This window comes from Rhipicephalus sanguineus, unplaced genomic scaffold (assembly GCF_013339695.2).
Source record: "Rhipicephalus sanguineus isolate Rsan-2018 unplaced genomic scaffold, BIME_Rsan_1.4 Seq4304, whole genome shotgun sequence".
In the NCBI taxonomy this organism is placed as follows: Eukaryota; Metazoa; Arthropoda; class Arachnida; order Ixodida; family Ixodidae; genus Rhipicephalus; species Rhipicephalus sanguineus.
In genome coordinates this window covers 40,105-67,661 of record NW_023615237.1, presented here as the reverse complement: position 1 = coordinate 67,661, position 27,557 = coordinate 40,105, and the positions used below count along the sequence as shown (strand labels likewise).

At 48.5% G+C, this 27,557-nt stretch overlaps 1 protein-coding gene across 1 annotated transcript; it reads right to left on the bottom strand.

The window, feature by feature from the left end:
* Window positions 1–1,155: 1,155 nt before the first annotated feature.
* LOC119377303 (uncharacterized) lies at window positions 1,156–16,493 on the bottom strand. Its single transcript, XM_037646835.2, has 2 exons — window positions 16,389–16,493; window positions 1,156–2,709 (listed from the first exon to the last, which is right to left on the bottom strand). The coding sequence occupies exons 1-2, from the start codon at window positions 16,429–16,431 to the stop codon at window positions 1,283–1,285; spliced, it is 1,470 nt and encodes a 489-aa protein (XP_037502763.1). The 5' UTR covers window positions 16,432–16,493; the 3' UTR covers window positions 1,156–1,282.
* Between the last annotated feature and the right edge of the window lie 11,064 nt (window positions 16,494–27,557).

Genomic DNA, 27,557 nt, shown 5'->3' with positions numbered 1-27,557 from the left:
TCCCCATAAGTCTACAAAAGGAGACACGCTTCAGTTCTAGACTTGGAAATGCAGAAGTAAACTTAGCTTTAAGCAGTCCTTTCACTTTCAAGATTCGTCGCAGTATTCCTTGCCAGCACGCAAAGCGCATGCGTTAGTCATATTTATGTCAGGTTAACGTCCGGTTTTGGCGTCTAGAGTCTTTAAGTTATGTCGCCAGTTTTATAAATTTTATTTTCAAATTTTGACTCTATAGTGATTGCCTTGTGTCTGCCTTCACAAGGGGGAAAGTAAAGAATATAACCTTAGTGGTCCCCTCTTAGACATCAGACAGTCTGTAACCCTTGGCTCCTGGCGACGCCCTCAGTCATGTGGACGGCCAAGAGTTGGTCTTCTGAGGCCGGACTGAGTCGTACGGGCTGTACTGCTAATCATTTTCATTTGCTACTGTTAAAAACCTCTTCGAATATGTTATGCAGCAGAAGGTAAAACTAAGTCTAACATAAGCCAGCAGTGATAACTACCAGTTCTATTGTGGAAACAAAGTGGTTTTGAAGCAGTGTAGGTGTATATGTAGGCTGTACATTGTGACAAGGACCATTGCGCTGTAATCAGTATACAACGCACACTAAACTGAAAAAAAGGGCTCTGTTTAGACGGATGAAGCATTCTTTGAAAACTATGCTGTCTCCATCATATGTCTCGTAAAGAGGAAGAAAATAAAAGTAAAAACAGCATTTTTAGTTTTCCGCGTTAAACATCCATACAATGACACCTACGCGACGTCACAAATTTCGAAGTGTTCTTGAACATTTTGGCCACAGTGGCTTAAAATGGTTTTTGAATCTTAGTTTCTGACACATGGAAAAACGTTTACTTCATTTTTACCGGTTAAGAACTATGTGGGCCCCAGTAGACGACGTCGAAATCGATGACGTCACGGCGATATTTGCGGAAAACCTCAAGGTGGCGTCGCCACCCGCATTTTCTTTTCGCGCGCTTCCAACCGCCGAGAGGGGTGATTTCGCTATTGTGAAAGAGTAACGAACTAATACAAAAGAAAACTGTTTTTCTCTTCAGTAAATTGCATGTTTTTCACTGCCGCGGTATGTTTACAGCAACATTTTCTATAAACAGTGTGACGAAAATGTGCTATAGTAATAAATACACTGTGTGTGAAAATCTTGGAGAAGTTTTATTTTTAAAAAATTGAAAGTATGTCGGCCAGTTCACAAACTGGTAGTGCGGGTTGCTTACCCAATTTTCCAGTGGTTTTATATTGTAACACCAAAATTTGTTTCTGCTACACCTTCACGTATGTCAGCCCATCCTGCTGCCCGGAACCTCTAGAACTCCAAGCGCTGCTGCCGCCAAAGCTTCCTCCATTGGCGTTGCTAGACCCTCCGTAACCGCCACTTGTCGATCCACTGAATTCATTGTAGGAGCTTTCCCCATAGCTACCTCCTTGTGAAGACCCTGAGCTTCCCAGAGGTGTTCCCCATCTGTAGTAGGTTGGCTGTGATCTCCAGTAATAGAAACTTCCACCAGTGCCTGGCCTTCCTCCACTACCCTGCGTGCCATCGTATGGATATCCCCAATTGTAGCCACCGAGGTATCCATTTCGCCTCAGGTACGTCAGAAAACAGCATCTGATCCCACTTCTCCTGTACTTCCTGTAAAGGCGGCGCAATTTCCATGGCGAGAGTCCAGTGACGCGGCATAGCCATCTCAGATAGGGACTGCCGAGACTGCCCAAACTGTCATATCCACTTCGTCCTCCCGCTAGTCCAAAACCACCAAGTCGGTTGAACAGATCTCTTATACCTGCGCGGAGGCCGCTGAGTGGCCCCACAGACCCGCCTGTTCCCAAGAGGCGGTTGAAACTGCCGTAACTACCACTTCCTCTTGATCCTCTGCTCAGACCGTAGTACGTGTCATCATCGCCACCAATCTGGCTAACACTGCCGCCAAATCCGGTTGGAAGGCCGCTGGTCCCAACCAAGCTGCCGTAGCTTCCGCTTCCACCAAACCCAGAACCGCCATTTTGGCTACTCCAGCTGGATGGACTACTGCTACCAGAGGAACTGCTGTCGTCGTAAGTGTTATCGTAGTCGCTTGATCCGACTCCGCTCAGGCCTCCATTCCCTCCAAGCACACGTAATCTGTAGATTCCGCCTGAAGGACCTTGACCGCCAAGATTACCCGACGTGAACCAGGTGGCCGGTGAACTTACTCTGCGCGGACTCCATAGTCCAGTGGCAGGCTGGCTGACTCCAAACGGTCCGGAAAACCATACGTTGTATGGAGAGCTCCATGGCGTCCAGTATCCGAGAGGGTTATTTCCGTACCAGCCACCGTTGCTTCCCCAGAGACTCCCACTTCCGCTTGGCAGAACGACGGGATAAAGGAGCATCCTTGGAACTACGTAGGGGCTGCCGTAGCTGTTGCTCCAGTAAGCGCCGTTTCCACCAAATCCATTGAGGCCATTTCCGCTGCCAAATCCACTGCCTAATCCGCTGCCATATCCCGCACCGAAGCCGCTGCCGAAGCCGCTCAGTCCACCACCGCTTCCAAACCCACTGCCGTATGCGCCACCGAAACCGCTTCCGAAGGCACTCAGTCCACTTCCACTTCCGAATCCGCTGCCATATCCGCCGCCGAATCCGCTACCGAAGCCATTCCCAAAGCCGTAATAACTGCTTCCAAGTCCGCCTGCGATGACTTGGTGACCTGAAAAGGGTGTTTAAGAAGTTTGAAACATTCACTTTACACACCACTAATCTAGAAGCTAGGGTAATTGTAGATTTGTACTCAGCTATAGTAAATCTAATATTTCATATCCGGAGCTACCTGGATGGTAATTTATATCACCTAATGCCGTCAAATTTCGCGAAGTTCACGCTAGAAAAGAAAGATTTATTCCTATAGAGGCTTCATTGTAGGGAACAGTTTTGTAAGTATACATATCTTACAGCGTCTTTAGCAGCAACCGTAACCTTGTGTCGAAATGTTGTGGCTTAGATAGTTATGTGTATAATTTATGCTGTACACTGTTACTTTCTTAGAAAGGTTGTTGTTAAATATTTAAACGAGGTGTATCTGCTACGTGCTAGAGCGCCTGCCGCAGGACCCCGGTAGAGTTCTTTCAATCAATCAATCAATCAATCAATCAATCAATCAATCAATCAATCAATCAATCAATCTGTGATCATCACTTATTCATGCTGGAGAAGCGATTTATCCATTTTAAGAACAATACCAATTGCTTATTCTCAGTGCAGGCCTGGAGATTGTGCTTCCTTCATGGCAATTCAGTGCAAATTATCTCGTTAAACTTCAACGCTCCTCTATGATGACATTGCTTTTCCATTATTCTTATCTATAACTGACATAGCCTGACGCCTGAGAATCGCTACCGCCGAAAGCCCCGCAAATAATCTCTTGCAACGCTACGGCGCCGCGGATGCCCGCTTGAGCTTTGACTCGTGGCGATATGTTGAGGCGCAGTCAGTGTATTCCTCCGCCTGTGAAGGCGGAGTGCAAGCGGGAAGGCGCCGCGAAGAGAACCTTGCGTAACTTGTCACAACTACCTTTGTCATTTACAGAAGCGCTCAGAACAGCGCCGATAAGGCACGCAGACAAAAGGATGCGCGCCACGGGCGCTGACTTGCAGCAGAGGTTATTTGGACAAACGCGAAATATATAACCGGAGATCTCAGAAAAAACATGGCTGATCTCTCTGTCATAGGAATCGGTATAACACGAAAGTGAAACGTGTCTTCACAGTCGTAGTTGAGCGTTCGTTGGGCATTCTTTCACCCCAACGGCGAAGGGATGAATGTTATAGCAACAAATAGAACTGCTAGCAGCTCAAAATTTGCAACGCGATGCTCAAGCCGAAAAGACGCACGGAACGAACATACACAGGATGAGCGCGAACTTACTTTCGTGTGAGCAGCGCGCTCTTTTCGCAAGAGCGGCCACTGCAGTGAGCCAAGTGACCTTCGTGCTCTCAACGCAGTACAAACCACCGCCATCAAGAGATAAGCGCTCGCTCGAGTGAACACGCCCTGTAGAGGCACGTACTCATCGCGACGCCTGGGGCGTCAATCTTTAAAGCGCGCTCTTCTAATGGCCCTGCGCTCTTCGAGCCACTCGCGCCATCTCGCTAGTGATAAAGAAACCACGCTGATATACCATGGATCTCTGAGTGCCGCCACCGGCAAATGGTGTATATTGCCACGCCCACTTCTTGTCTTGTTTTGATGTATTCGGGTTTGACCGGCAGGGACGGTTATCAACGCTCGACGCTGTCCGCGAAGTAGTGTTCTAGAAGCGTCGCGATTGTAGTAGATCGGTTTGTTAAGATTGCGCCCCGCTCGCGAATGTTCCAGCTTTGTCTAGAGATTACGCCGCCACCAGCGATATTGCTGGAAAGTTCGATAGCGCCTGTATAAAAGCCGACGCGCGTGACCGCTTGTCAGTTGATCGACGGTCGACGCTCTGTTCGACGCTATCAGTGTATTGCTGTAGTTTGACTTTCATTTTCCCGGCCACAAGTTCGGCCAAATAAACAGTTTCATCTCGGACGTGCTGACTGCTGTCTTCGTCGACGTCACGACCACGTGACATCTGGTGGAGGTGCTGCTTCATGATCCGGACGCCACCGCGGAGCGCTGACCCAAGCCCAAGCCGCGAAGAAGACGACTCTAAGAACAACCCGGATCCTCGAACCAGCCGCCGGCAGAAGGGACTACAACCAGAGTACGGGCTCCTTCCCGAAAACGCCAGGCAGCCGAAGACCGTCACATCGACCGCCGAGACGATGACAGACCCCCTGCCACCTACAACGGTAGTGATGCAACAGCCAAGGGAGCCACCAACTTTCCGTGGATCGTCGTTTGAAGACCCGGAGAGCTGGCTGGAGACGTACGAGCGAGGAGCCGCCTTCAACCACTGGGACATTGAAGAGAAGCTGCGCCACGTCTACTTCTACTTAGAAGACGCCGCGAAGACGTGGTTCGAAAACCATGAATCGAGCCTTCAATCCTGGGACCTCTTTCGGACGACGTTCCTCAATACCTTCGCGAGCATCGTCCGCAAGGAAAAGGCCGCTGCTCTGCTGGAGACAAGAGCACAGCTACCGAATGAGACGGTAACTATCTACACGGAAGAGATGACGCGACTTTTCCGCCTGGCCGATGCTGCCATGCCTGAGGAAAAAAAGGTCCGCTTCCTTATGCGGGGAGTGAAACAAGACCTCTTTGCAGGATTGGTGCGGAACCCACCGAAAACTGTCACCGAATTTCTAAAGGAGGCTACAACAATCGAAAAATCCCTCGAGATTAGGACGAAGCAGTACAACCGCTAAACCCTGTCGACAGGCTACACCGACGCGCACTCGCTAGGTACCGACGACCTACGGGAAACCATCAGAGTGATAGTGCGGGAGGAGCTGCGCAAGCTGTTGCCTTCAGCACAGCCTCAAGTCGATTCGATCACCGACATGGTCCGCGAGGAAATCCAGCAGTCGCTGGGCACCCCCTATGCAGCGCAGCCGCAGCTGCAAGCAATGAACTATGCTGCTGCAGCCCGACGCAACGCCCCCCCTCCTCGCCCGCGTCAAGACGCCGCGCCGCCGCAGCAGTTCCGCCGCCAGGCACCGCCGCCACCCCCAACGACGCCATACCGCCCGCCGACAGGACAAGGATGCGCCCCCCGAAAGACCGACGTTTGGCGTGCCCCTGACAACCGCCCGCTCTGCTACCACTGCGGAGAGGCCGGCCACACGTACCGCCGCTGCCAATACCGACAGATGGGGCTACGCGGATTCGCCATCAACGCGCCGCGCCCGCAGCCAGGCGAACGGCCTCGCGACATTGACGACTACCTCACCGGAACACAGTGGCAAGAACGACGACCTTCCCGATCGCCGTCGCCCGGCCGCTACATGTCCCCGCACCGCCGGCAGTACACTGGCCCAAACCGGGGCCGGTCGCCCAGCCCGTATCCGGGAAACTAAGGGCAGCAACCGATGGAGGTGCGATTGCTGTACGACGAAATGCCGAAGATCCTCCGCGGCCGCCGACGACGACAACGCGACGAGACCTTCAGAACACGACGCAAACCGAACGGAGCCCTCACGACGAAATTTCGCGGCCCGAAGAAAACCTGACGACGCAACGTCGAAACAGCGGGACCAATCGACGAAGCCGTGATCCGACGCCACGACCTAACCGCAACGCAAGACGACGGACTAGCGACCTCAATGTTCTTATCGACGGAGTTAAATTTGGGTCGATGGAGGTGATCCCGATGGTTCGGATGATCGTGGCGACACGTTGAAGGACTGGACTGGCCCGGTTGTCAGATCCTGGCAAACTTGAGTTTATTTACACACTTGATGACAAAACAAAGGCCGGGGCGGCCACTGAACAGCACTCGCGACAACAACTGGGCTGGGCCCGCACCGAGCGTTCAAGCCCTTAAGAGAATATCTCTAAGTCCTTCGTCCCTGGATCAGAGTCGGCGCCAAGCACTACCTCTGTCCCCTCCGCAATCTCTCCGTCGAGCACCAAGCTCTCTCCTCCTTTCTCCTATTTCTTCCTTTAAATCCACCCTGTCTCGTCTGAGACCGCCTTACGGGACCAACCCTTTTCGGTACTCCACCAATGAAGCAGAGAACTTTGTTTCTCTCAGAGACGTGTCTCCGCCTCCGCGTTCCCACGCTTTGCTGCCCTCACTATGCGGCAAGCCAACTAAAAACGCCATCAATCACATACAAAGTCAACGTACACTGAAATGAACCACACCAACGTGCCCAGTTTACTATGCCGTCTCGGACCTTGTCTGCGACAAGATGCCGCCGCCTGTTGCAATTACTGCAAAACCACGTCGGTGCTCCTTCAGTGAGGACCGTCGCGACGGCGACACATTGTTTACGTTGTCAGTCTCCGTGAGCTCGCTTCCACCGTACGGGTGACAAAAGGTCGCGGGGTTCGGCTACAAAGGCGCGGGTAGAGGCGAACGGCCTAATGGCCCTTCCGAGCGCCCCTTTTCCGTCACGCGCCGTCCGCGATTAGTCACCGTTGACCCGTACTGGGGAAATCGTCCCCCGAACATAACTCCTTCCAACCCAAGAATGTTGTATGTACGCTTGTTGTACATTCAACTTCAAAATTCCATGCTGGGGCGGGGGGGGGGGTGTATTTACGTTTAAGGGCGCTGACAACGTTTCAAGATTGTGGTCCAGTTTCATCACAACTTAGGCAAGTAAGCAAATAACATCGCACAAAGACAAACACTAAACACGTTATAAAAGATTCCCCAACATCACTACCTAGCGTCATGCCGGATGCACCCCTTCCCAAATGTTTGTGTTCAGTCCAATGCATGAAGTCACGCATAATCGCACGATGGGGGTTGTTACATCCACACGCACACACACACACCGAAATGCACTCAAGCAGGCACACCCGCGCACTGTTTGGAACGTCACTCGCAGGTTGGACCCTGTACTGTACATTCCTCGAAGCACCATGGCAATTAGTCAACATATAGGCACAATGCTCTCGCTGTCTGGCTAATCTAAAAAAAAAACAAGAGAAAACTGACACAGCGCGACAAGGCATCGGCACATTTATTAAGTGATTGGCACTCGATCGGCCACCTTTCTGTTCGCGAATTTCTGGCAGGTAAGGCAAGGTTCACAAGGCTTTTTAATGTCCGCCGCCATTGTTGGCCAAGAGAATGCACTACGAACGCGTTCTTTCGCTTTCCTTCCTGAAAAATGCCCACCGGAAGGTACATCATGAGCGAGCACCAGCACTTCATTGCGACGTGTTTCAGGTAAGACAAGTTGGTAACACTGCCTCCCAGAGTTCCCGGTGGAACAATAACTCACCCTCTGTGAACATTCCGTGTGTACCCTCACGCGCCTGCACCCATGGCAAACGCAGGGAGCTGTCCTCCCGTTGCTCTTTTACGAAGATCTCATTACCCGCCTCATTCGCCGTTACCCGTCCTGTTCGCGACCCCATTGAATCTTGCCGGTGCTCCGGCGTCTCCTGAGCACTCTTTTCATCCTCGTGATCAACTTCCTCAGCGGAATTCCTCTCCGCCCTCACAATATGAATCGCCAGTTCCCGCGAGTTTCTTTGAAGCTGTTCAAGCTTCTTTAGCGTGTCCGGCGTTAAGAGAGCGTCTACTCCTTCCGCGAGTTTCTCAGTAACCGCGCACAGTTCCATCAGCTCTGGAGTAATACCTCCTTCTGGGATATGCAGTGCCAAAGGGACGTACATCAGGTCAACGGGGACAGCCTGCCCAAATGCCCCTCTCAAACTCACTCTGCCTACTCCCTGTAGTTTTGCCCCTTCCGGAACTAACGCCTTCCTGATCACTGTTATGTCTGATCCTGAATCTAAGCACGCGGTGAACTTGCGCCCCGCACTTATCAAGTCGATCCATGTTAATCTTGACACACCGGCATAGCACCTTTCGGGGATTATGCTCTCCACTGCCGGTTCACACGCTACCCTCGCGGCGAGTCTCTCCGTAGGGACACGGTCTTGTCCCTGTTCCGCGGGTGGAATTGTCGTTTGCGAGCATTGCCACCGATAGTGTCCACTCTCGCCGCATGCATAGCAGCGGACACCCGTTCTTTCGTTTCCCTGCGATAGCCTGTCTGTCGTGCGGCGATCGAACCTTTCACCATTCTTCGAACTACCGTTGGCTGTTTTACCTGACTTTCTATTACTCGTGCTCTCGTCATATTTCTGCGCCAGTTTCGCGAGGTCATGAGGTCTAAGCCATTCCGCCGTCTCGTGCTGTAGCACATATGTGCGCATGTCTTCGCGCATCAACTGCTTGACCCGGTCTGAAATGATCAATGCCCGCAGCTCCTGAACATTACTGACCTCTCTACTACGGAGATAATAATCAAGCAAAATCTCGAGCCTAGTGGCGAACTGTCCCCACGTCTCATCTCCTTTCCGGCAGGCATAAAGGCGGCGTTTGTACTCCTCAGGGGTGAGCTTTAGTTCATGCAGGACAAGGTCACGAACCTCCTGGTACGAAAGTACTCGGTCCTCAGCTCGATTTGCCACCAATGTGCGGCTATTTTCATTCAAAAATGGCACTATGATAGCGCCTTGTACCTCGTCAGGGATGTCGCAGCTTCTCAGCATGTTTTCTGCGCTCCGGAACCACGCCGGCACGAGCTCATCGGAAACCGGCATTGGCGGAAGAACTGCTCGCAACTGATCCGCATACCGCGCCAAACCGCACCTGTCACTCCGCCCCACTTCATTGCTCGCGTGCGATTGAAGCTTCAATTTTTGCAGCTCGATTTGGAGCTTTAGCGCTTCTATTTCCAGCTCCTTTACACGAACTTGTACAGCTGGATCGGCGTTTTCCACAGCACGCACATCTGCGCTATCAGTATCTACCGATGCCTCATCACGATCTAGCTCGTGGTTCTCACTAGTCCCATCTGCCCTCTGACTTCTGGTCACCCTAGTCGCCATGGTGCTCCCGGAGAAAACAGAACAGGGACCCACCTGTGATTTCTGTCGGTAGCTGCGTCGCCACGCTGGCTCCTCGTCGAGGCCTCAGTCAGCAGATCATGGGAGCCGATTTCCGATATACTTCGATGTGTTCGCGCCGTCCAGTCTCTGCCTTTTTGGTTGGGACGACGGCCGGTCGTGCAATGCCTCTCGCGGTCCTCGTCGCTCCAGCAGTCGCCGGCCGCTCCGGGTGAGGTGCCAATGTCCGGAAAGAGGACGCTGCCGATCTTGATTGCAGCTCAGTTGATTGCCGCACTTGGTGTTGTCTCACGTTCAGCCTTCTCGAACTGCATACTTGCATGCACCGTTCCGAGGTACCCTTTTTTTTTTGCTTCTTCGCCCCGCCTTTCTTTGCTTTGGTTTATGTGTGTATACACAGGACTGCAGGATGTCTCATTGTCCTCCAGGAAGCCGCCACGTCATCCTGTCGACTGCGCCAGTTAAATTTGGGTCGATGGAGGTGATCCCGATGGTTCGGATGACCGTGGCGACACGTTGAAGGACTGGACTGGCCCGGTTGTCAGATCCTGGCAAACTTGAGTTTATTTACACACTTGATGACAAAACAAAGGCCGGGGCGGCCACTGAACAGCACTCGCGACAACAACTGGGCTGGGCCCGCACCGAGCGTTCAAGCCCTTAAGAGAATATCTCTAAGTCCTTCGTCCCTGGATCAGAGTCGGCGCCAAGCACGACCTCTGTCCCCTCCGCAATCTCTCCGTCGAGCACCAAGCTCTCTCCTCCTTTCTCCTATTTCTTCCTTTAAATCCACCCTGTCTCGTCTGAGACCGCCTTACGGGACCAACCCTTTGCGGTACTCCACCAATGAAGCAGAGAACTTTGTTTCTCTCAGAGACGTGTCTCCGCCTTCGCGTTCCCACGCTTTGCTGCCCTCACTATGCGGCAAGCCAACTAAAAAACGCCATCAATCACATACAAAGTCAACGTACACTGAAATGAACCACACCAACGTGCCCAGTTTACTATGCCGTCTCGGACCTTGTCTGCGACAAGATGCCGCCGCCTGTTGCAATTACTGCAAAACCACGTCGGTGCTCCTTCAGTGAGGACCGTCGCGACGGCGACACATTGTTTACGTTGTCAGTCTCCGTGAGCTCGCTTCCACCGTACGGGTGACAAAAGGTCGCGGGGTTCGGCTACAAAGGCGCGGGTAGAGGCGAACGGCCTAATGGCCCTTCCGAGCGCCCCTTTTCCGTCACGCGCCGTCCGCGATTAGTCACCGTTGACCCGTACTGGGGAAATCGTCCCCCGAACATAACTGACGGCCACAGCGTCACAGCTCTCGTCGACACCGGAGCCGACTATTCCGTCGTCAGTGGGCCATTCGCCACCAAGCTGAAGAAAGTAAAGACCGCTTGGAGTGGACCCGAAATCCGGACAGCTGGAGGCCACCTGATAACGCCGATTGGTATCTGCACGGCGAGAGTCACCATCAATAACCGGACTTAAACTGCGAGCTTCGTAATCCTACGAAACTGCTCCAGGGATGTGATACTCGGAATGGACTTCCTAAGTGACCACGGCGCCGTTATCGACCTGAGGTCTGAGTCGATAACACTAAGCTCAGACAAAGCGCTCCCACCCCACGCGACGCCAGGGAACCATGCACTGAAGGTGATAGAAGAGCAGGTGACCGTTCCGCCGCGCTCCAGCGTCATTATTTCCGTCGGCACCGAAAAACCTGCGAACCTTGAAGGCGTAATCGACGGCGATCAGCAACTACTCCTGAACCGTCAAATTTGCGTCGCAAGAGGTATCGCCGAGCTGCACGACGGTAAAGCAAAGGTACTGCTGACAAACTTCAGCCACGAATATAGGCACCTCAACATGGGTGCGACGGTTGCCTACATCGACGAATGTGTAGCCGCCAGCGATGCTTTCGCCCTCTTCGATGCTGCCGAACCTGCTTCGACGAATAGAGGTCGCGAACCGGATTTTGACGTCAACCCGAGCCTTCCGAAGGTCAAGCAAGACCAGCTCAAAACCCTGCTCCTGCAATACAAGGACTGTTTCTCGTCGTCATCGCGGGTCCGACAAACGCCCCTTGCTAAGCACCGAATTATAACAGAAGAAAATTCTCGACCACTCCGACAGAGCCCCTACAGAGTTTCGACGCGAGAACGTGAGGCCATAAAGAAACAAGTGGACGAAATGCTTCGCGACGACATCATCCAGCCTTCAAAGAGTCCGTGGGCATCACCTGTGGTGTTAGTGAAGAAGAAGGATGGGACACTGCACTTCTGCGTTGATTATCGGCGCCTGAATAAAATCACGAAGAAGGACGTGTACCCCCTCCCACGGATAAACGACACCCTGGATCGACTTCACAACGCGACGTACTTTTCGTCGATGGACCTCAAGACCGGCTATTGGCAGATCGAAGTAGACGAAAGAGATCGAGAAAAGACCGCTTTTATAACGCCCGACCGCTTTATAACGCCCGACCGCTTTTATAAAAGACCGCTTTTATAAGGCGTGGTTATAGGCGTGCGAGGAGGTGTTAACTTGGCAGATATGCGAATTCCTTGTCAAGTAACGGATCGGCGCTTAAGTAACGCATTAGGAGCTACGCTTCGCAGAGTAAACCATTCCCGCTCATGCAATAAACCTCAGTAGAAAACTACCCCGTCTGTCGTGTGTCCTTAATCAGTGTCCTGTTTCAGCGCTGTTTAGCAGGTGCGGTTATTGAGTTTTATTCTATAAAACCTAGAAGGCAATCTGCTGTTAGTGTCTATGGAGGCTCGTTAACCGGAGCCTCAACCATCATGGGAATGATAGGAAATACGGGCTTCGGATCTGCTTCAGGTGGACTTCGTTCTTTAGATTCGCGGAGCTTGTTTACGGAGCTTTAAATAAAGTCATCATCATCAGCCTGTCTACGCCCACTGCAGGGCAAAGGCATCTCCCATGTTCCGCCAATCAACCCGGTCTTGTGCTTTCTGCTGCCACGTTATACCTACAAACTTCTTAATCTCATCTACCCACCTAATTTTCTGTCTCCCCCTCACGCGTTTGCCATCTCTTGGAATCCAGTCAGTTACCCTTAAAGGGGTCATGAAGCACCCCTTGGGCTTGTTGAAGAAACACATCCTGCGGAAAGCTGACACGGCTATGAACTGCTCAGCCAAATATTGCAGTCGTGCGCGCCGCGTAAAGGCTACAAGCGGAACGCGAAGTCGCTGTTTTCTCAGGCGCCCTCTTTTCAAACAGAGGCCGGTTCTCACTCTCGTCGGTGGGCGGGGCGTCTGCCGATTGACGTCGCGATCTGCATCGCCGCGTCGCAAAAGACATAGCATCCTCATTGGCCGATAGCCGACATAAATTGAGAGCGGAGTTCGAATCAGATGCGCTTCTTGCCACGGGGTGCCGCCACTTGCCGGCGCCGCGCACTCCTCAGTACACGGTAGACGCACTCGCGCACGCGAATCACAGCGGAAGAGCGATCGCGTTTCATGACGCGCGCTGACGTAACTTCTTTCCCCCGTGCCATCCCTCCCCGTGTAGCTTCCAGTGCGCTCGTCGGCACGAGAAAAGAGAGAAAGTGCTGAGAGCGTGCTCCAAACCCCCGCAACTCCGCTCATTCTTGACGGATTCGAGAAATGTTTGCGGCAATCGATTCGGGAGGCAGTAAACTCCCATACTGAGGTCATTAGATCATTACTTGGAAAAGTGGTTCATGACCCCTTTAATGACCACCAGTTATCCTGCCGACGTGCTACGTGCCCGGCCCATATCTATTTCTTCTTCTTGATTTCAACTATGATATCCTTAACCCCCGTTTGTTCCCTGACGCACTATGCTCTCTTCCAATAAAGTCATATTAAGTTAATTTATTCTTCCATATGTCAAATTTATTTAAGGACGCTTGCGTGACAAGGGGATTTTAGTGAAGCATGGACACATTCAACCACCAAGGTACGCATTGCTCTGTAGTTACGGTCTAAATATGGAGTTACCAATCATGAATTATTTTTTATAGCAGTAGAAAGAAACACATGCGTGTTTCTCCCGAAAGTACAGATATTCTCTTTATGGAAATACTGCGCTGAGTGAAAAGTGTTGGGTTTTTGAGGGAAGCGCTAAACGTATTGTCTGCTGCGACACCTGCGTGCGTCTACCAGTGTGCATAATGATCATGAGACTTGCAAGAACGAAGGCACCGCTTGAGTGGCTTGCGATTCGCTTGACCGATTCACTGCAAAATACTTGTGAGAAATTGTGTTTGTTATAATGTAAAAGAATGGTTCTTGATATCTGTTCAAGGAAACGTCAATTCCAGCAGGCACTGTCCTGATTCAATCGATGAGGTTGCTGCGCGAGTGCACAATTTGCAAAGGGAAAACAAAAAGGAGTGCACTTGACAACCATTTCTACTTTTGTGCAACAACGTGTATACTATTAGCAATAGGCCTCTAGTTTGCAATCTGAAAAACTAATAATCAGGACGAGCCTGTCATACTACAAAAACCTTATAAGAGAAGTGGAATGTCATATTGGTACGTTTGGTTCACTCAAAAGAAGCAACACCGTACATGTATCAGCGATGTTCTGTTCCACTGTAGTCATTGCGGTTGCTTGACATACGTAAGAACCTTCCTCCTCAATTACAGTCTTGCAGCTGAAGAAACGTGTAGTCATTGATTGCACCATATTATATCTTTCCCACACTGTCGTTCTATTATCTTCTTCCACACGAAAACACGGCTTGTTTAAAAAAAGAAACATTTGCCCGATTCCACGCCTTGTGAGAATCGGTTTCATGCCAAGCGGTCAGCGAATGCTTCTATGCTGTATTTTACTGCTTTGAGCCAAGCGTTACGACGTGGATCGACGTGTTTTTGTAAATGGGGGAGTTTTGTGTATATCGTGGGCTTACCAGGCACGCCGACTACACTGACATTTAAATGGTAACTTAAGGTCTGACGCAGTATGAGCACTCACGTTAGAGCACAGACGTCTATGTTATCGAAACGAAGTGCACGCTACGGTGCGATGATGTGAATATTATATGTAACTTTCGTTAGCGTATTCCTCAGGGGTCGAGCAACGCTTAAATACAGCTTGCTGAATAAGAGGAATACAAAGGTAATGTTTAATAACCTGCTATAACAGCGGAGCGAACACTGGAACCACAATTGACGTTGTGGACCGACATTACGCCTGCATAGGGTACTTTTCCAGAGCAGTTTCTAGACCTGGCGTGGCTCTGTGGTAGAACACCTGACTGCCATGTAGAATTCTTGGGTGGAATTCCTGCTAGGATTCTAATTTTTATTCACTACATTCGTCGAGTCAACGCCGGCGGTGTAGGTTTTTCTTAACGCTCTCGCATTTAGATTACCATTGTCTGTTCTCGCCGTTTTATGGTAGATATAAACTGTCAATCAGCTGTGGCACATGCCGGTATACCACGGCCCGTGGTATACGGGTATGTACCACACGTGTCTGAAAGAAAGGGCTTGACGACGTACGAGACAAGATTTTCACGTTATCCATGTCATGACCAGACAGTCATATTAGTAAACTTTCTTACCCTCCCATGGCAATTTCGGCCTACACCAAGTTAAGGAGGCGATCACGAGAGCACCCAGATGTAGGCGGCTAGATAGATAGATAGATAGATAGATAGATAGATAGATAGATAGATAGATAGATAGATAGATAGATAGATAGATAGATAGATAGATAGATAGATAGATAGATAGATAGATAGATAGATAGATAGATAGATAGATAGATAGATAGATAGATAGATAGAAACGCACAAAGTGCTTTGGGTTCGCGTAGAAATGCCTCGAATTTAAAAGTCGCTTCTAGTACGTGCAGACCAGTTGATTACATAAGCTCATGAGGCTAAAAACTGTTAACCTTTCGACATGTTATGTACACAATTGTGTAGACCACTTGTTTTTGCCATTTGTAACGACTAGGGTCTAAGCGAGAGCAATATACAGAGAGCTTTCGATGAAATGAGCCTCCTGCATAATAAAGTTTGCTTCTTTTCACTTCATTCTGCAGTGTACTGTTGTATATGATCATTACGTGAAAACTGCGCGAAAAACGTGGACAAGGGAAGAAACGGACGACACGAGCGCATTGTGTCATCCGTTTCTTCCCTTGTCCACGTTTTCGCGCAGTTTTCACATAATGCATTACGTACCAACTCGCCCAACAGTATGTTCTTCTAAATGTATATGATCAGTTTGCTGAAGGCACTTCACTGTTCGACGAGTTGTTCGACGTGCCCCTTCCCATGAACAACGTCAAAAGTATAATTTTGCCTTGCTCCAAATGGACATATCCGAAAACGGATTTGCACTCTATTTCTGGCGTAAGATTTCTTTCTGTTAATGCAAAACGGAACATGAATCACTTCACGATAAATAGATATTTAATTGCAATTGAATTAGAATTCACTGCTATAACACACATAAATTAACGCATGATGACATTATTATGTTGCAATATAATATTGAGTGCCTTGAAATAACGTTGTATCGATTTGACGCATTTACAGACAGTTCTTCATAGGTGGCGTCTGAAAGGTTTAAGTAACACGAGGCTACAGGTGTCTCCTGAACTGCTGTATAAGCAGACGTGTGTTATTGCTATAGGGACCAACCTCGTTCGACAATTTTTAGCCGCAGTCATAGCTTACTATACTTATCGTGAAGTCTTTCAGAAACGTGCTATATTCTACCGTACCAATGAATGCTCAGGTGTACTACATGAGTCAAGGTATCTCCAGTGAATGCGCAGTGCATGCTGTCCCCAAGAAGTATAGCGAAATGAAAGCAGTGCTAAAGTAGTGGATACTAAGCTTACTTAGCAGGCTGACGACCAGCGCACTCAGGCTTATGGACTTCATGGTGCGGCTGCTTCGCTGCACGAATCCGTCTGACCTGATTACGAATTCTAGACTCTTTTATACAAATTTGACAGGTTTCTTTCGCGAATCATTTTAGAAGCAGTTTCGACAGAATTTTTTCAGCCTTGTTTCAGGATATTGTTTGCAGGTGGACGTAACATCTAAAGAAAAAAAAAGGAAGTTGGTCTTTTCGCAATGGGTTAAAAGCGAATTGTGGGTCCTTAGCTGAACGTTACTATATTCATCGGCCTTGCACATCTTTCAAATGGCTAAGAGACTGAAATGCTACTCCCTTAGAACACTTGCGCTTCCATTCAGAATGACAGCATTGTCTTTCGTTTCAGCTGGACACATGGGTGTCTATCCTAGAAAATGTGCAATTTAGTCTCTGAATAGGAATGACGCTGACTGGCTATTTCTATTATGTATTGTCTAATTTTGAACGACACTAGGAAAATCGATGGCCCTCGCTTTGGCAGTATGCCACATCACTCGCTGACATTTTAGTTTCAATGGCCACTATGATTAAGTAGCTGACGTATCCGCTCTCTTCAGCATACATTTCCGGCCGATTTCACGCATTGTAGGAACCCATTGTATGGCATCGAGCCGAGTCTTTTTCGTAAATAAAGGAGCTCTGAGCACATCGTGGATTTACCAGACACTCCGACTTTACTGTAACGCCTAAAGACTAGCTAATGGTCCTACCTCACGTCCACACTGTCGTCAGAGCGCAGCTTTACTGTTACGGAAAAGAAATGCGTGCTAAGGTGCGCTGATCTGCATATTATAAGCAGCGTTCGTTGGCGTACTCCTGAGGTGTCGAATAAAGCTAGACTATTGGCTGCTGAGTCGAAGTGCATCATATGTGTCATATTTAGTAAATTTCTATTAAAATGAATAGCCAACACCACAACTACAAAAGACATTAGACAAGCGCCACCTCCACAACAGATGTTAGACAACGATCAGCACAAGTGTTGATTTCATACGTTTGTTTAGTACTTGTACCCCTTGTATGGTTACTGAGGGTCGTCGCTGCATGGTTGCTACGCTCACCGTATACGGTAGCTAACGATATGCCATTTTCTTTGCTAACCGACGTGTGTTGAATGGCTCCTGGAACGCTCTCTTGAATCCATGTAGGTTCTTCCGATCTAGCACCATATCCTCTGGCTGACTAACAGAAAGGCGACTTTGGTGTTGTTTGCTAAATTCACCACTGTTCAGTTCTTCTGTCTTTCTTATGCTGAGTTCTGGTTGATAATTTTCATGTCTATCTTTCGTGTGTCGTCCCTATAGTCCCCGCTGAAGCTGTGCTCGTCACTATATATATGCGAACTAATACCGCCATGTTTCAGCTATTGTGTGCGGCAACTGCTTCCAAGGAGCATTTCCATCTAACCTTCAAATCCGAGTGCAGCTAGATGGACCGCTTCGTAAAAAAAAGTAGACTCGAAGGTAGACCTGTCCGCCGCCGCGCCGCGCCGTCTGTTTTGTTCTCGCCGCTCTGTGCCGCCCCCGAAGTCCAAGGAGTGGTCAAGCCGCCACCGCCGCCACAGCCACCGCCACTGCCGCCGCCACCCAATAATACCGGTGCGCCGCTGTTTGTCTTTTGTTTTTAATCCGAATGGGAAATCTGAATATAAAATGCATAACTTTAGCGGATGTTGTCTTTCTCTCCTCCAGAATTTTCACGAGTATTGCATGACATCAACGCTGCGGCGTCCTCCAGGAGTGAAGGGCGACGTCCCAATTAGCTGGATATGTTATATTCTTGGATTCGCGCACCAACTACACTATGCATCAGAATAACAGAGAGCTGAACTAGTTGGTAAGTATTCATGCTAACAAGACAGAGCGTGCAAACACGGACACAAGAGAGAAGACAGCACAAACGCCGACTAACATCTGAAAAAGCGCACAACGACGGAAAAGAAAGTGGGCATCAAAACTTTCCAGACTCGCCGACTTTACTGTAATGCCTAAAGACTAGCTCCTACCCTGTACTTACCTACCACACTACACCCAGGCAAGAGGCAGTGCCTATCAACCGGCACACGCGGTGCTCTACGTTCAGGCACTTGATTTCTTCTTTATGCAAGCCAATCGGCGTCAGTCATGCCGACCGTCGATTCATTGATAAGGGTGGTGATTTCACTGGCCAGGTTGGTCTTCCTTCGACGGCTTTTCGAGATAATCCTGTCATGCATTTAAGGTGGACGCTGGTAGGTTGGAAGGACGGCATTGATGTGCAGAGATCAGAAATTCTCATTGGGCCCGAGGTTGCTCCGGTTCCTAGTGATTTATTCCTTAGCAAGATTGACAAACGTTCAGAGGACGCCCTAGGTAACTAAATTATTAAGCTTTTTCTTTACGTGGGCGATTACTTGATTTTGTAGTGGTGCCGACTTTGAATCCCTCGTTACCTCAGTGAACGAACAATTTGAATTAAATGGAAGAGGGCTGAACATTACTGAAGAATTGCCTCAGAATGATGGAATACAATTTTTACACATTTCCCTAACCTTTCAGAAAACTACGTATGCAGTCAGTATTCTGCAAGATCGTCTAAACAGCTGTTTAACTTCTCGTGTAAACATTCTAAGATTGTAAAAAACGGTAGAGCCATGCCATGCTTTAAGTCTTCTCTCACCAAGTCGTGTGAGCACACAATGAGGGCCAGTATTAACGCACAGGTTACACGTCCTTTAGATGTAGGTTTTCCTTTAGATGTACGTTGCAGTGGCTACTGTCGCTGAACGTTTAAAGAAGTCCGTTTTGTTAAATGGGCGCTGCAACATTTCTCCATCGAATCATCCATTTCATCGAATGCTATCATAAAAATGGCCTATTTCCTCACGAATCGACTGCCGCAAAAAATTTTAGAATCTGTCAAATGGGAGCGGAGTTAGAGTGGTTTGTCGCATGCTTCAAGCGCTTTCACTATCCTTTTGTACCAGCGAGCGCACTGGAAGCTACGAGGGAGGATGACAAAGGCACAAGGACAGGTGTTCGTTCGTCAGCTTGCGTCATGACGTTGAGCGCTTCGTTGTCCTTCTTTTTCTCCTCGAATGCGCGGCTTACATTCAGTGTGGTTGCGAGAGCGCGCGCGGGCACGTTGTGGCATCCCGCGGTGGCCACGGTAACTACGCAGCTCACGATGCTCAAATCAGCCAATGGCCGTGGACTTTGGGTTCATGGCGCGGTCATTTGAGTTTACGGCATCATTTGTCGAGAGAATTAATTGCAAATTCCAGGCCGCGTGCTCCGCTATAATGTTTGGCTCGCGTGTTCCCAGTAGCCTTGACTACCAATCGGCAGCGTTTTCTGACTATGCTGAAGAAGTGTTGCAGGGCCCCTTTAAGCCCGAGCATGGTTGCAGAAAGCAATTGCAATTTTCGTAGCTATTCCTTACATTCATTGCGTGTGTCACAGACTTAGAAAAATGCGAGGTAGACACGATGTCAACGTTGTTTCTACGGCTGCCAATAAGTTAGGTAAGATATGTGCCGCCGTGCAGATAATGAATGAGCGGGTAATAGACAAGTGGAGTGGTATTTGTTTCATAAAACATACGAGCAAATCTACTAATTGCCGTACAGGTGTGGTATATAAGATTGGGTTTAGCTGCGGCCGTTCTTACGTAGGGCAGACGACTTGGTGTGTCAGCCAGAGATTAAGCGAGCATAAGTGGTCGCTAACCGGAGGATCGCTAATGTATCTTTACATTGTCGAGAGTGTAAATGCACGCCGAAATGCGATGAATGCGCAGTTTTGTACAAGCACAGCAATGAAGAAACGCGTCTAATGGTTGATGCCTGGTATATCGGTGATAGTGGTAGCTCATGCGCGAGCCAGCCATCTATTAACTTACATAAAGAAGAAATCAAATTTCTGAACAGTTATCTCTTATGTAGACCACCACGCGTGCCGGATTGATAGGCGTCGCCTCTTGCATAAGCACCGCAGATAAGTTTTGTGTCTACCTTCTTTTTTTGCTGCTATGCCAGCTATGCGCTCTTTCAGTTTTTAGCCAGTATTTGGGCTGTCTTGACTTCTCTCTTGTGTCCGTGCTTGCACGTCCTGCCTTTTAACATGAATACCCCATGCCTGTATAAATAAAATAGATAAATAAATATATCGATGCGTTTTCACGCTTAGATCCTTTCATTTTTGCTGCTGGTGGTGGTGAAACTTTATTTCTCAAAAAGGGGTCTTGAATGAGACCTGAAGGAGAAAAATGCGCCGGATTATTTGATTCTTGCAAATTACCAACTCTGCACAGCGGTGACGATGCAGCTGTCCAGAAAAAGAGGCCAGCCGCTGCCATGGTTTTGCATATTTTTTGTTGCGAAAGCCATTATATCGATACTCATGACGAGTTTTTGCCGTCGCCGTAGGCGTAGCCGTCATGTTCCGCATAAAGTCCAGATTGTTCACATCGCTCCGCGCATCGTATGTTTTACCCTTGAGTGCAAGCTCGCGAGTGCTGGCAATGAACATGGCTGAAGGAGATGAAAGGAGCCGGCCATCTTCGTGACATACGGTACTCATGCGATAACATCACCCCGCGTGCGAGGACTGTCGACGATTCATCATCATTATCATCAGCCTGTCTACGCCCACTGTAGGGCAAAGGCCTCTCCCATGTTCCGCCAATCAACTCGGTGCTGTGCTTTTCTGCTGCCACGTTATACCTACAAACTTCTTAATCTCATCTACCCACCTAATTTTCTGTCTCCCCCTCACGCGTTTGCCATCTGTTGGAATCCAGTCAGTTACCCTTAATGACCACCGGTTATCCTGCCGACGTGCTACGTGCCCGGCCCATATCCATTTCTTTGTGCAGATAATGAATCTAATTCCTCAAATAGTACAGCTAGACTCGCCTCACTGGATAAAGTTCTAGCGTTATACGTAGCCAAGTTGAGATTCCAATGGCGGCCTTTCCGGACCCAGAGATTCCTAACACCCTCTGCTGCGTCGCAGGTCTGACCGCCGCCTTGGTCAGTTGCTTCGCAGCCGCTGGGGACTGAGGGCCGAGGGTTATTTGGTGTTTTCATGTGGGAGGTAGTGGCCAAGTACTACACCAGGGTGGCCAATTCTGCTCTGGTGAGAGAGTGCATTGCTGGTTGTGGTCGCCAGTGAGGCTGCTCCCCAGGCCTTTTTGTCGACGATTGCTCCTCAGCAAAAGGGAGTGTTGGGATAGTTGTTTGCATTCATGTTGAAACAGCGCAAAAGACATAGGACACAGAAAGACTTGACAGCACGAGCGCTGAATGACAAGTGATTGCTTTATTCAAGCGGAACAGAAAAAGAGAGGGAAGAAGAAAGAACAAAACATGCGCGCGCAACTTATGAACATGACAAAAGACTACACTTTATTATCATTATATCTTTTCCAAGTACGTCAACTTGCAAATAAGTAACGCAGTCGACGGTGCGCTGACACACGGGTCACCGTTTTTGCAGATAGCGAAGGCTTCAGCTATCTCTCTTATGCGAGAATCCGTGTGTCTAAAAATGGTGGTCGTGCGGCAGAATTCTGGGGTGCAACCACAGGCGGCACAGTGGGCAGACAAATGGGAGAACGGCGCACCCTTTAAAGAGCTATGGTGCTCACGCAGGCGAATGTTGAGGCAGCACCCCGTCTGCCCCTCATAATCCTTACCGCATGAAAGCGGAATAGAATAAGCGACATTGTTCTTGTAAGGGACAAACGGCATGCGGTGTTTGACTGCACGTTCTGCTAGACGACATATTCACACTCGTGGACAAGTTATCAATTCTGGCACACAAGCTCTTGACCTTATTTTTGGCGGAAAAGTGAACATCAACTTTGAAGTTGTCGGCTATCTTTTTATACGGTGTGAAATACCATGAATATACGGAATCACCGCTAGCCTCTTAAGTTTTGAACAATGTTAAAAATGTTCAAGTATAACCACGTAATGCAAAATCAGGAAAAGGTAAGAGGCTAGCGGTGATTCCGTATACAGTAAAACCTCGATGACACTAATCTTGTGGGGTTACCAAAAGTATTCGTATCATCCAAAATTCGTATCACTAGAAAACATTAAAAATTAGTCTACGACAAGAGAAAGATGGCATACGTTTTCATTCAGTGTTTCTCAGGACTGCAGCGACGTCATGAACAGCTCTGAATGATTGCCAGTAAAGGTTTTAGACGTCAACGATCATACTTGTACTCGTAAATATACGCTGCATGCGCGCGAGTGTAATTAATGAACCAGATGTGTTGTGCCCCGTAACCGCTAGTAGCCCCTTCCTAATCTTACTACGGTTTTTTGCATGACAACAGAGTACGGCAGCGAAAGTGACTTACAAAGCGCTTTGCACGCGATAGATGGAGGCCAAGCTCCTTCGCCAAGACCGTCCGCTTCGACTCTCGGGGTCTTCGTCCACCTTTAATGGGACTTCATGACGGACCCGCAGCCCAAGTTTCAGTATTGTTTCACAGAACGTCTGACTTCGGTGACGTGGCTTGCATCGACGTGGCAGGCACGTGTTAACACAGTACAAAGACGCTGCTGCCTCGAGCACAGAAGCACGCGTCAACGCGTCCTAAAAAAGCGCGACGTTAACGTCTTCTGTATTCTAAACGCAAAGGCGCCTAATGACCTCCAAGATTCGCGCGCACTATCTCGGAGGCAACGAGGCACCGTTGATGGTCGCGCAGCGCGTATGCCCGCGCCCGGGCATGACTGCCACGCCTTCAGCGACAGCGCGGGCAGCCCCTGTTCGTACCTGTGCGCTAGCGTACGTTCGTCTCACACGTCGCGGGATGCAAATCGGTTCGCAAGAACCGTACACCAATACATTTCAGGCTAATGGGTCTTCGCCGGGACCACAGAAAAATTCGTATCACCCCGAAATTCGTACGAGCCGTGATCGTATCACCGAGGTTATACTGTACTCATGGTATATTCATGAAAGTTATCACCGTATAAAAAAATTGCCGACAAGTTCAACGTTGATGTTCACTTTTCCGCCGAAAATAAGCTCAACAGCTTGTGTGCCAGAATTGATAAATGTTCACAAGTGTGAATATGTCGTCTAGCACCGCATGCCGTTTGTCCCTTGCAAGAACAATGTGTTTATTCTATTCCGTTTTCATGCGGTAAGGTTTATGTGGGGCAAACGGGGCGCTGCCTCAACATTCGCCCGCGTGAGCACCATAGCTCTTTAAAGGGTGCGCCGTTCTCCCATTTGTCTGCCCACTATGCTGCCTGTGGTTGCACCGCAGAATTCTGTCGCACGACCACCATTTATAGACACACGGATTCTCGCAAAAGAGAGACAGCTGAAGCCTTCGCTATCTGCAAAAACGGTGACACGTGTGTCAGCACGCCGTCCATGGCGTTACTTACCTGCGAGTTGACGTACTTGGAGAAGACAATGATGTTACAAGTGCAGCCTTTTGTCATCTGCATCGGTTGCGCGCGCATATTTTGTTCTTTCTTCTTCCCTCTCTTTTTCTGTTTCACTTGAATAAAGGAACCAGTTGTCAGTCAGCTTTCGTGTTGCCAAGTCTTTCTGTCTCCTACGTCTTTTGGGCCGTTTAAATATGACTGCTCCTCAAGCAGACAGGAAATGCGCCGCCGGTCTATCGTTGGCCGAAGGAGCATGAAGGAAAGCCGGGGAAGGATTGGTACTTGCGAAATTTGACCATAAGGGCGCGGTCGCGATAGGGGTGCGCGCGCCATCTCCGCAGACATCAGCAAACGGCTCTTACACCCTTCTACGTTTCGTGATCTCACCACTTCGCGTTGAGACGACAGACTGTGCAAAATTCACTTCTCTCCCCGCCGAATCCCATTACAGCAGCGTTTTGTAGAGTTACACGACGTCGGATCCAAAAGAGTTAGCTGCTAGCCTTACTTCGTATAACATTACGGTTTGTTGCTATTTTATTGATTGTTTCGCCCTTTCATCAAAATTGTGATTTTTTTAAGTTCAAGGGGCTACTAACTCTGTAAGTACCACCCCCCCCCCCTCGCCGATCCGTTGAACCACGCGCCGGCGATTTCAGATCGGCGCACAGGTCTACTCGAAGGCTGGGACATAAAAGGAAGGAAGCCCATATGCACCTCATCGATACAGATGCGTACCACTGTACTTCGACGACAAGGCGTTTCGGCATCTCTAAATGTAAAGTCTATGCCACATTCCTGAGTATTTAGTTTAGAAATTGAGTACAATATCTGAACTTGATTGGGGCAGCGCTAAGGAACACACATAGTAGACACCACAGGCGCTGAATGTGTCTTTGTCCGTGTGTTCCTTAGCGCTGTTCCAAACAAGTTCGGCGATGAACCAGCTCGCCCAAACCAAAGTTTTTGCTACAATTTCTGAATGTATTACTTTTTTAATTTTATTTCTTTTCCGATCGTTTTTATTACCGAAGTTGGTGGTGGATAGTAAGGAAATATGCTATTCGTTGCTAATTTTAATTTGTTGTTTGGATGTCTGGCTGGCAGAAAGACAACGCAATCAATGTCATACTGAATTATGTGCACTACGTTTCATCAATTCTTCTTGCGATAAAGTGTTGCCGTCCGGTCAACCGCATTGGTGCTGCAGATCTTTAGTATAGAAGCTGATGTGTTTTTTATGAATACAGGAGGCAGTTCGACGAAAGCTTTCGAGAGAAATTCATATTGCGGTCCAATGAAACCGTCTGGCAGTACACCGCTCAGTCTAAACAAGGAATGGTATGCTGGAAGCAATGCTGGACAAATTGCAAGGTACATGTATCGCTGAAAAAATAAACCAGTCAAGAAGAGGGCGGACAAAGGAGAAAAGTGGCACACACAACGACTGGACATTCAACTGCGCTTTATTAGGAAACAACTTCTTCCAGAAAAGTCCGGAGCGCATGCACTGATCAATGGCAGAAGCGACTTACACACACAACGACTGGACTATCAACTGTGTTTAATTAGCAAACTTCTTCCAGGAAAACCAGTAGCGCATGCGCTCATCATTAAAACAAGCGGCCTACTTGAAAACAGAGATTTAGTAGGCCGCTTGTGTTATAAAGACCACATGTGTTCAGCACACATGTGGTCTTTATTGAATCGCGTTAAACAGCCTGTGTCGCAGAAAATGCGGTGTCAGCGTAGGTGCCCGTTTCGGCGGCTGCTGCGCCGACACCGGCATTGTCCGTGATCGAGCAAGTCCCCATGGATGCGAAACATAAAAATTTAGGTTCGAGCCGTATCGAACCCAGACAGTCTGCGTGGCAGTCAAGTATTCCAAAAGAAAGCCACACTAGTTTTTTTCTTTCTTTATCGGACCAGAGAGCAACGCCAGTGCTTGAAATTACCTTGAAAATGCTGCTATACACAAGTCATGTAGTGCGTGGGGTATCGTTTACACATGCAATATTGCATGGCAGTAGCGAAGAATCACACCAAGTGTTGCATATGTTCATTGCGTAAAGGCTGAATGATTTCAAGAGGCCCACCCATAACAGAGCGATCAGTCACATTTCATTGTTATCATCATCAGCCATACCATCAACAAAGTGCTCAGCTGCGTAGGTGCGTAGGTACATAGGTTGGTACTTCGCTACTTCGCAGTATGGTGAATTATAGCGTTGAGGATAACTTGCACTTGTATTTTAAGCAGGCATCTTACGAGAGTTTACAAAGGGCAATATCATGCACACAGACGTTGCCATGGTTGCCGTTGGGAAGATTTCAATAGGAGCCGGAACACAATCTAAGAGTAGCCAAAGTAGCCATGCCATTTAACTTTACCGCCAAACATGTAGCCATGAGCAGTATTGGGACTACAGTTTTTTTATTATTAAAAAATACATGATACTATTTTGAATTAGCGAAATCAGAGCACAATTTTCCCCCTTGCTTGGTCTGCAGGTCATATGCACATTCGAACAAATGATATATTTATTTATTGAGGTACCCTCAAGGCCACTAGCATTACAGAGGGGAGGGGATAAGCATACGCGCAAAAAGTAACAAAGTACACGCAGCGAAAATAACAATGAAGACACTTCGAACAAGCTACTACTTGTATAATGATCAGTGAGTTAGAAAATAATTAATGAAATAATTTTCAGCAAGCTAGCACTTTTACAATGGTATTTAATGCTTCGTTAAAATGTTGGTTGTCAGCAATTCAAGCGTGGATCCACTCAAATGCTGCGCGTGGTCGAAAGGACTCGAAGGATCTCTTCGTTTTTAAAAAAAGAGTACCAATTTCTAACGACCATTAATGCGGTGCAACATATATTGCGGTGATGTAATTAATGCATCGTGAAGAGCGCTACGGTAGTATATTTTATGAATCTAGTGAACGCGGCGATTCGATACGCTGTTGGAGACGGAAAGGAAAGGCTGACTTTCATGACTGTTAACCAAGCATTGTGCGATTTCAGTTAGAAAGACTGCCGAATTATCCCAATCTTGCGTGAGGGAAGTGGTTACCTTTACATGCACAGGATCCATCATTAAAGCAGCGTTTTCAAAGTTTGGTCGTATTCAGGTTTCGTAATGTGTTTAGTTTAACTGAGGAAAGAGCGCCGAAAATTGCAAGTTGCAACATATGTATCCATTTAAAATTGATGTTTGGGAGTGTTGATACGACATAGCCGAAAGAAAACAGCGCAAAAATTCTTTCTCTCGTTTTTGGCTGCGCATGTACTACATATTACGCGGTGTCGACGAATAAGCCTTTGTTGTAAGCAGCGCTGTTGTTTGTGTCTTCCTTTTTTGTGCTTCGTGTTTTGCGCTGTTTTCTTTCCGATAGGTATCCGAGCCAAGGAGTGGCACAACGGGCACATGTCCTTCCTGAAGATTCTTTGTTATAGGATACAGAGTAAATATTGAGGCAGCTCTAAAAGAAGATGCACTAAGAAGCACAGGCAGAAGTTTGTTGAATGTCGTCAAGGTGTTGTGTACAAGATTACACTTTCTTGCGGGCGTTATTATGTCGGTCAAACTGGGCGGTGCGCTAATGACCGCATTCGCGAGAATTCGAACAAGGTTCAGAAACAAGCTGCACATAGTCAGTTACCTCTTCATGGTAATAGTTGCGGTCGCCATCTATCTTTTAAAGACACCACTTTCTTATCA

Bases quoted from the DNA above. Each gene is read 5' to 3' on its own strand.
- LOC119377303 (XM_037646835.2), bottom strand. From the start codon at position 16,431: ATGAAGTCCATAAGCCTGAGTGCGCTGGTCGTCAGCCTGCTAA. The intron at 2,710-16,388 runs GTAAGCTTAGTA...CACCCTTTTCAG, and splicing joins GCTGGTCGTCAGCCTGCTAA to GTCACCAAGTCATCGCAGGC.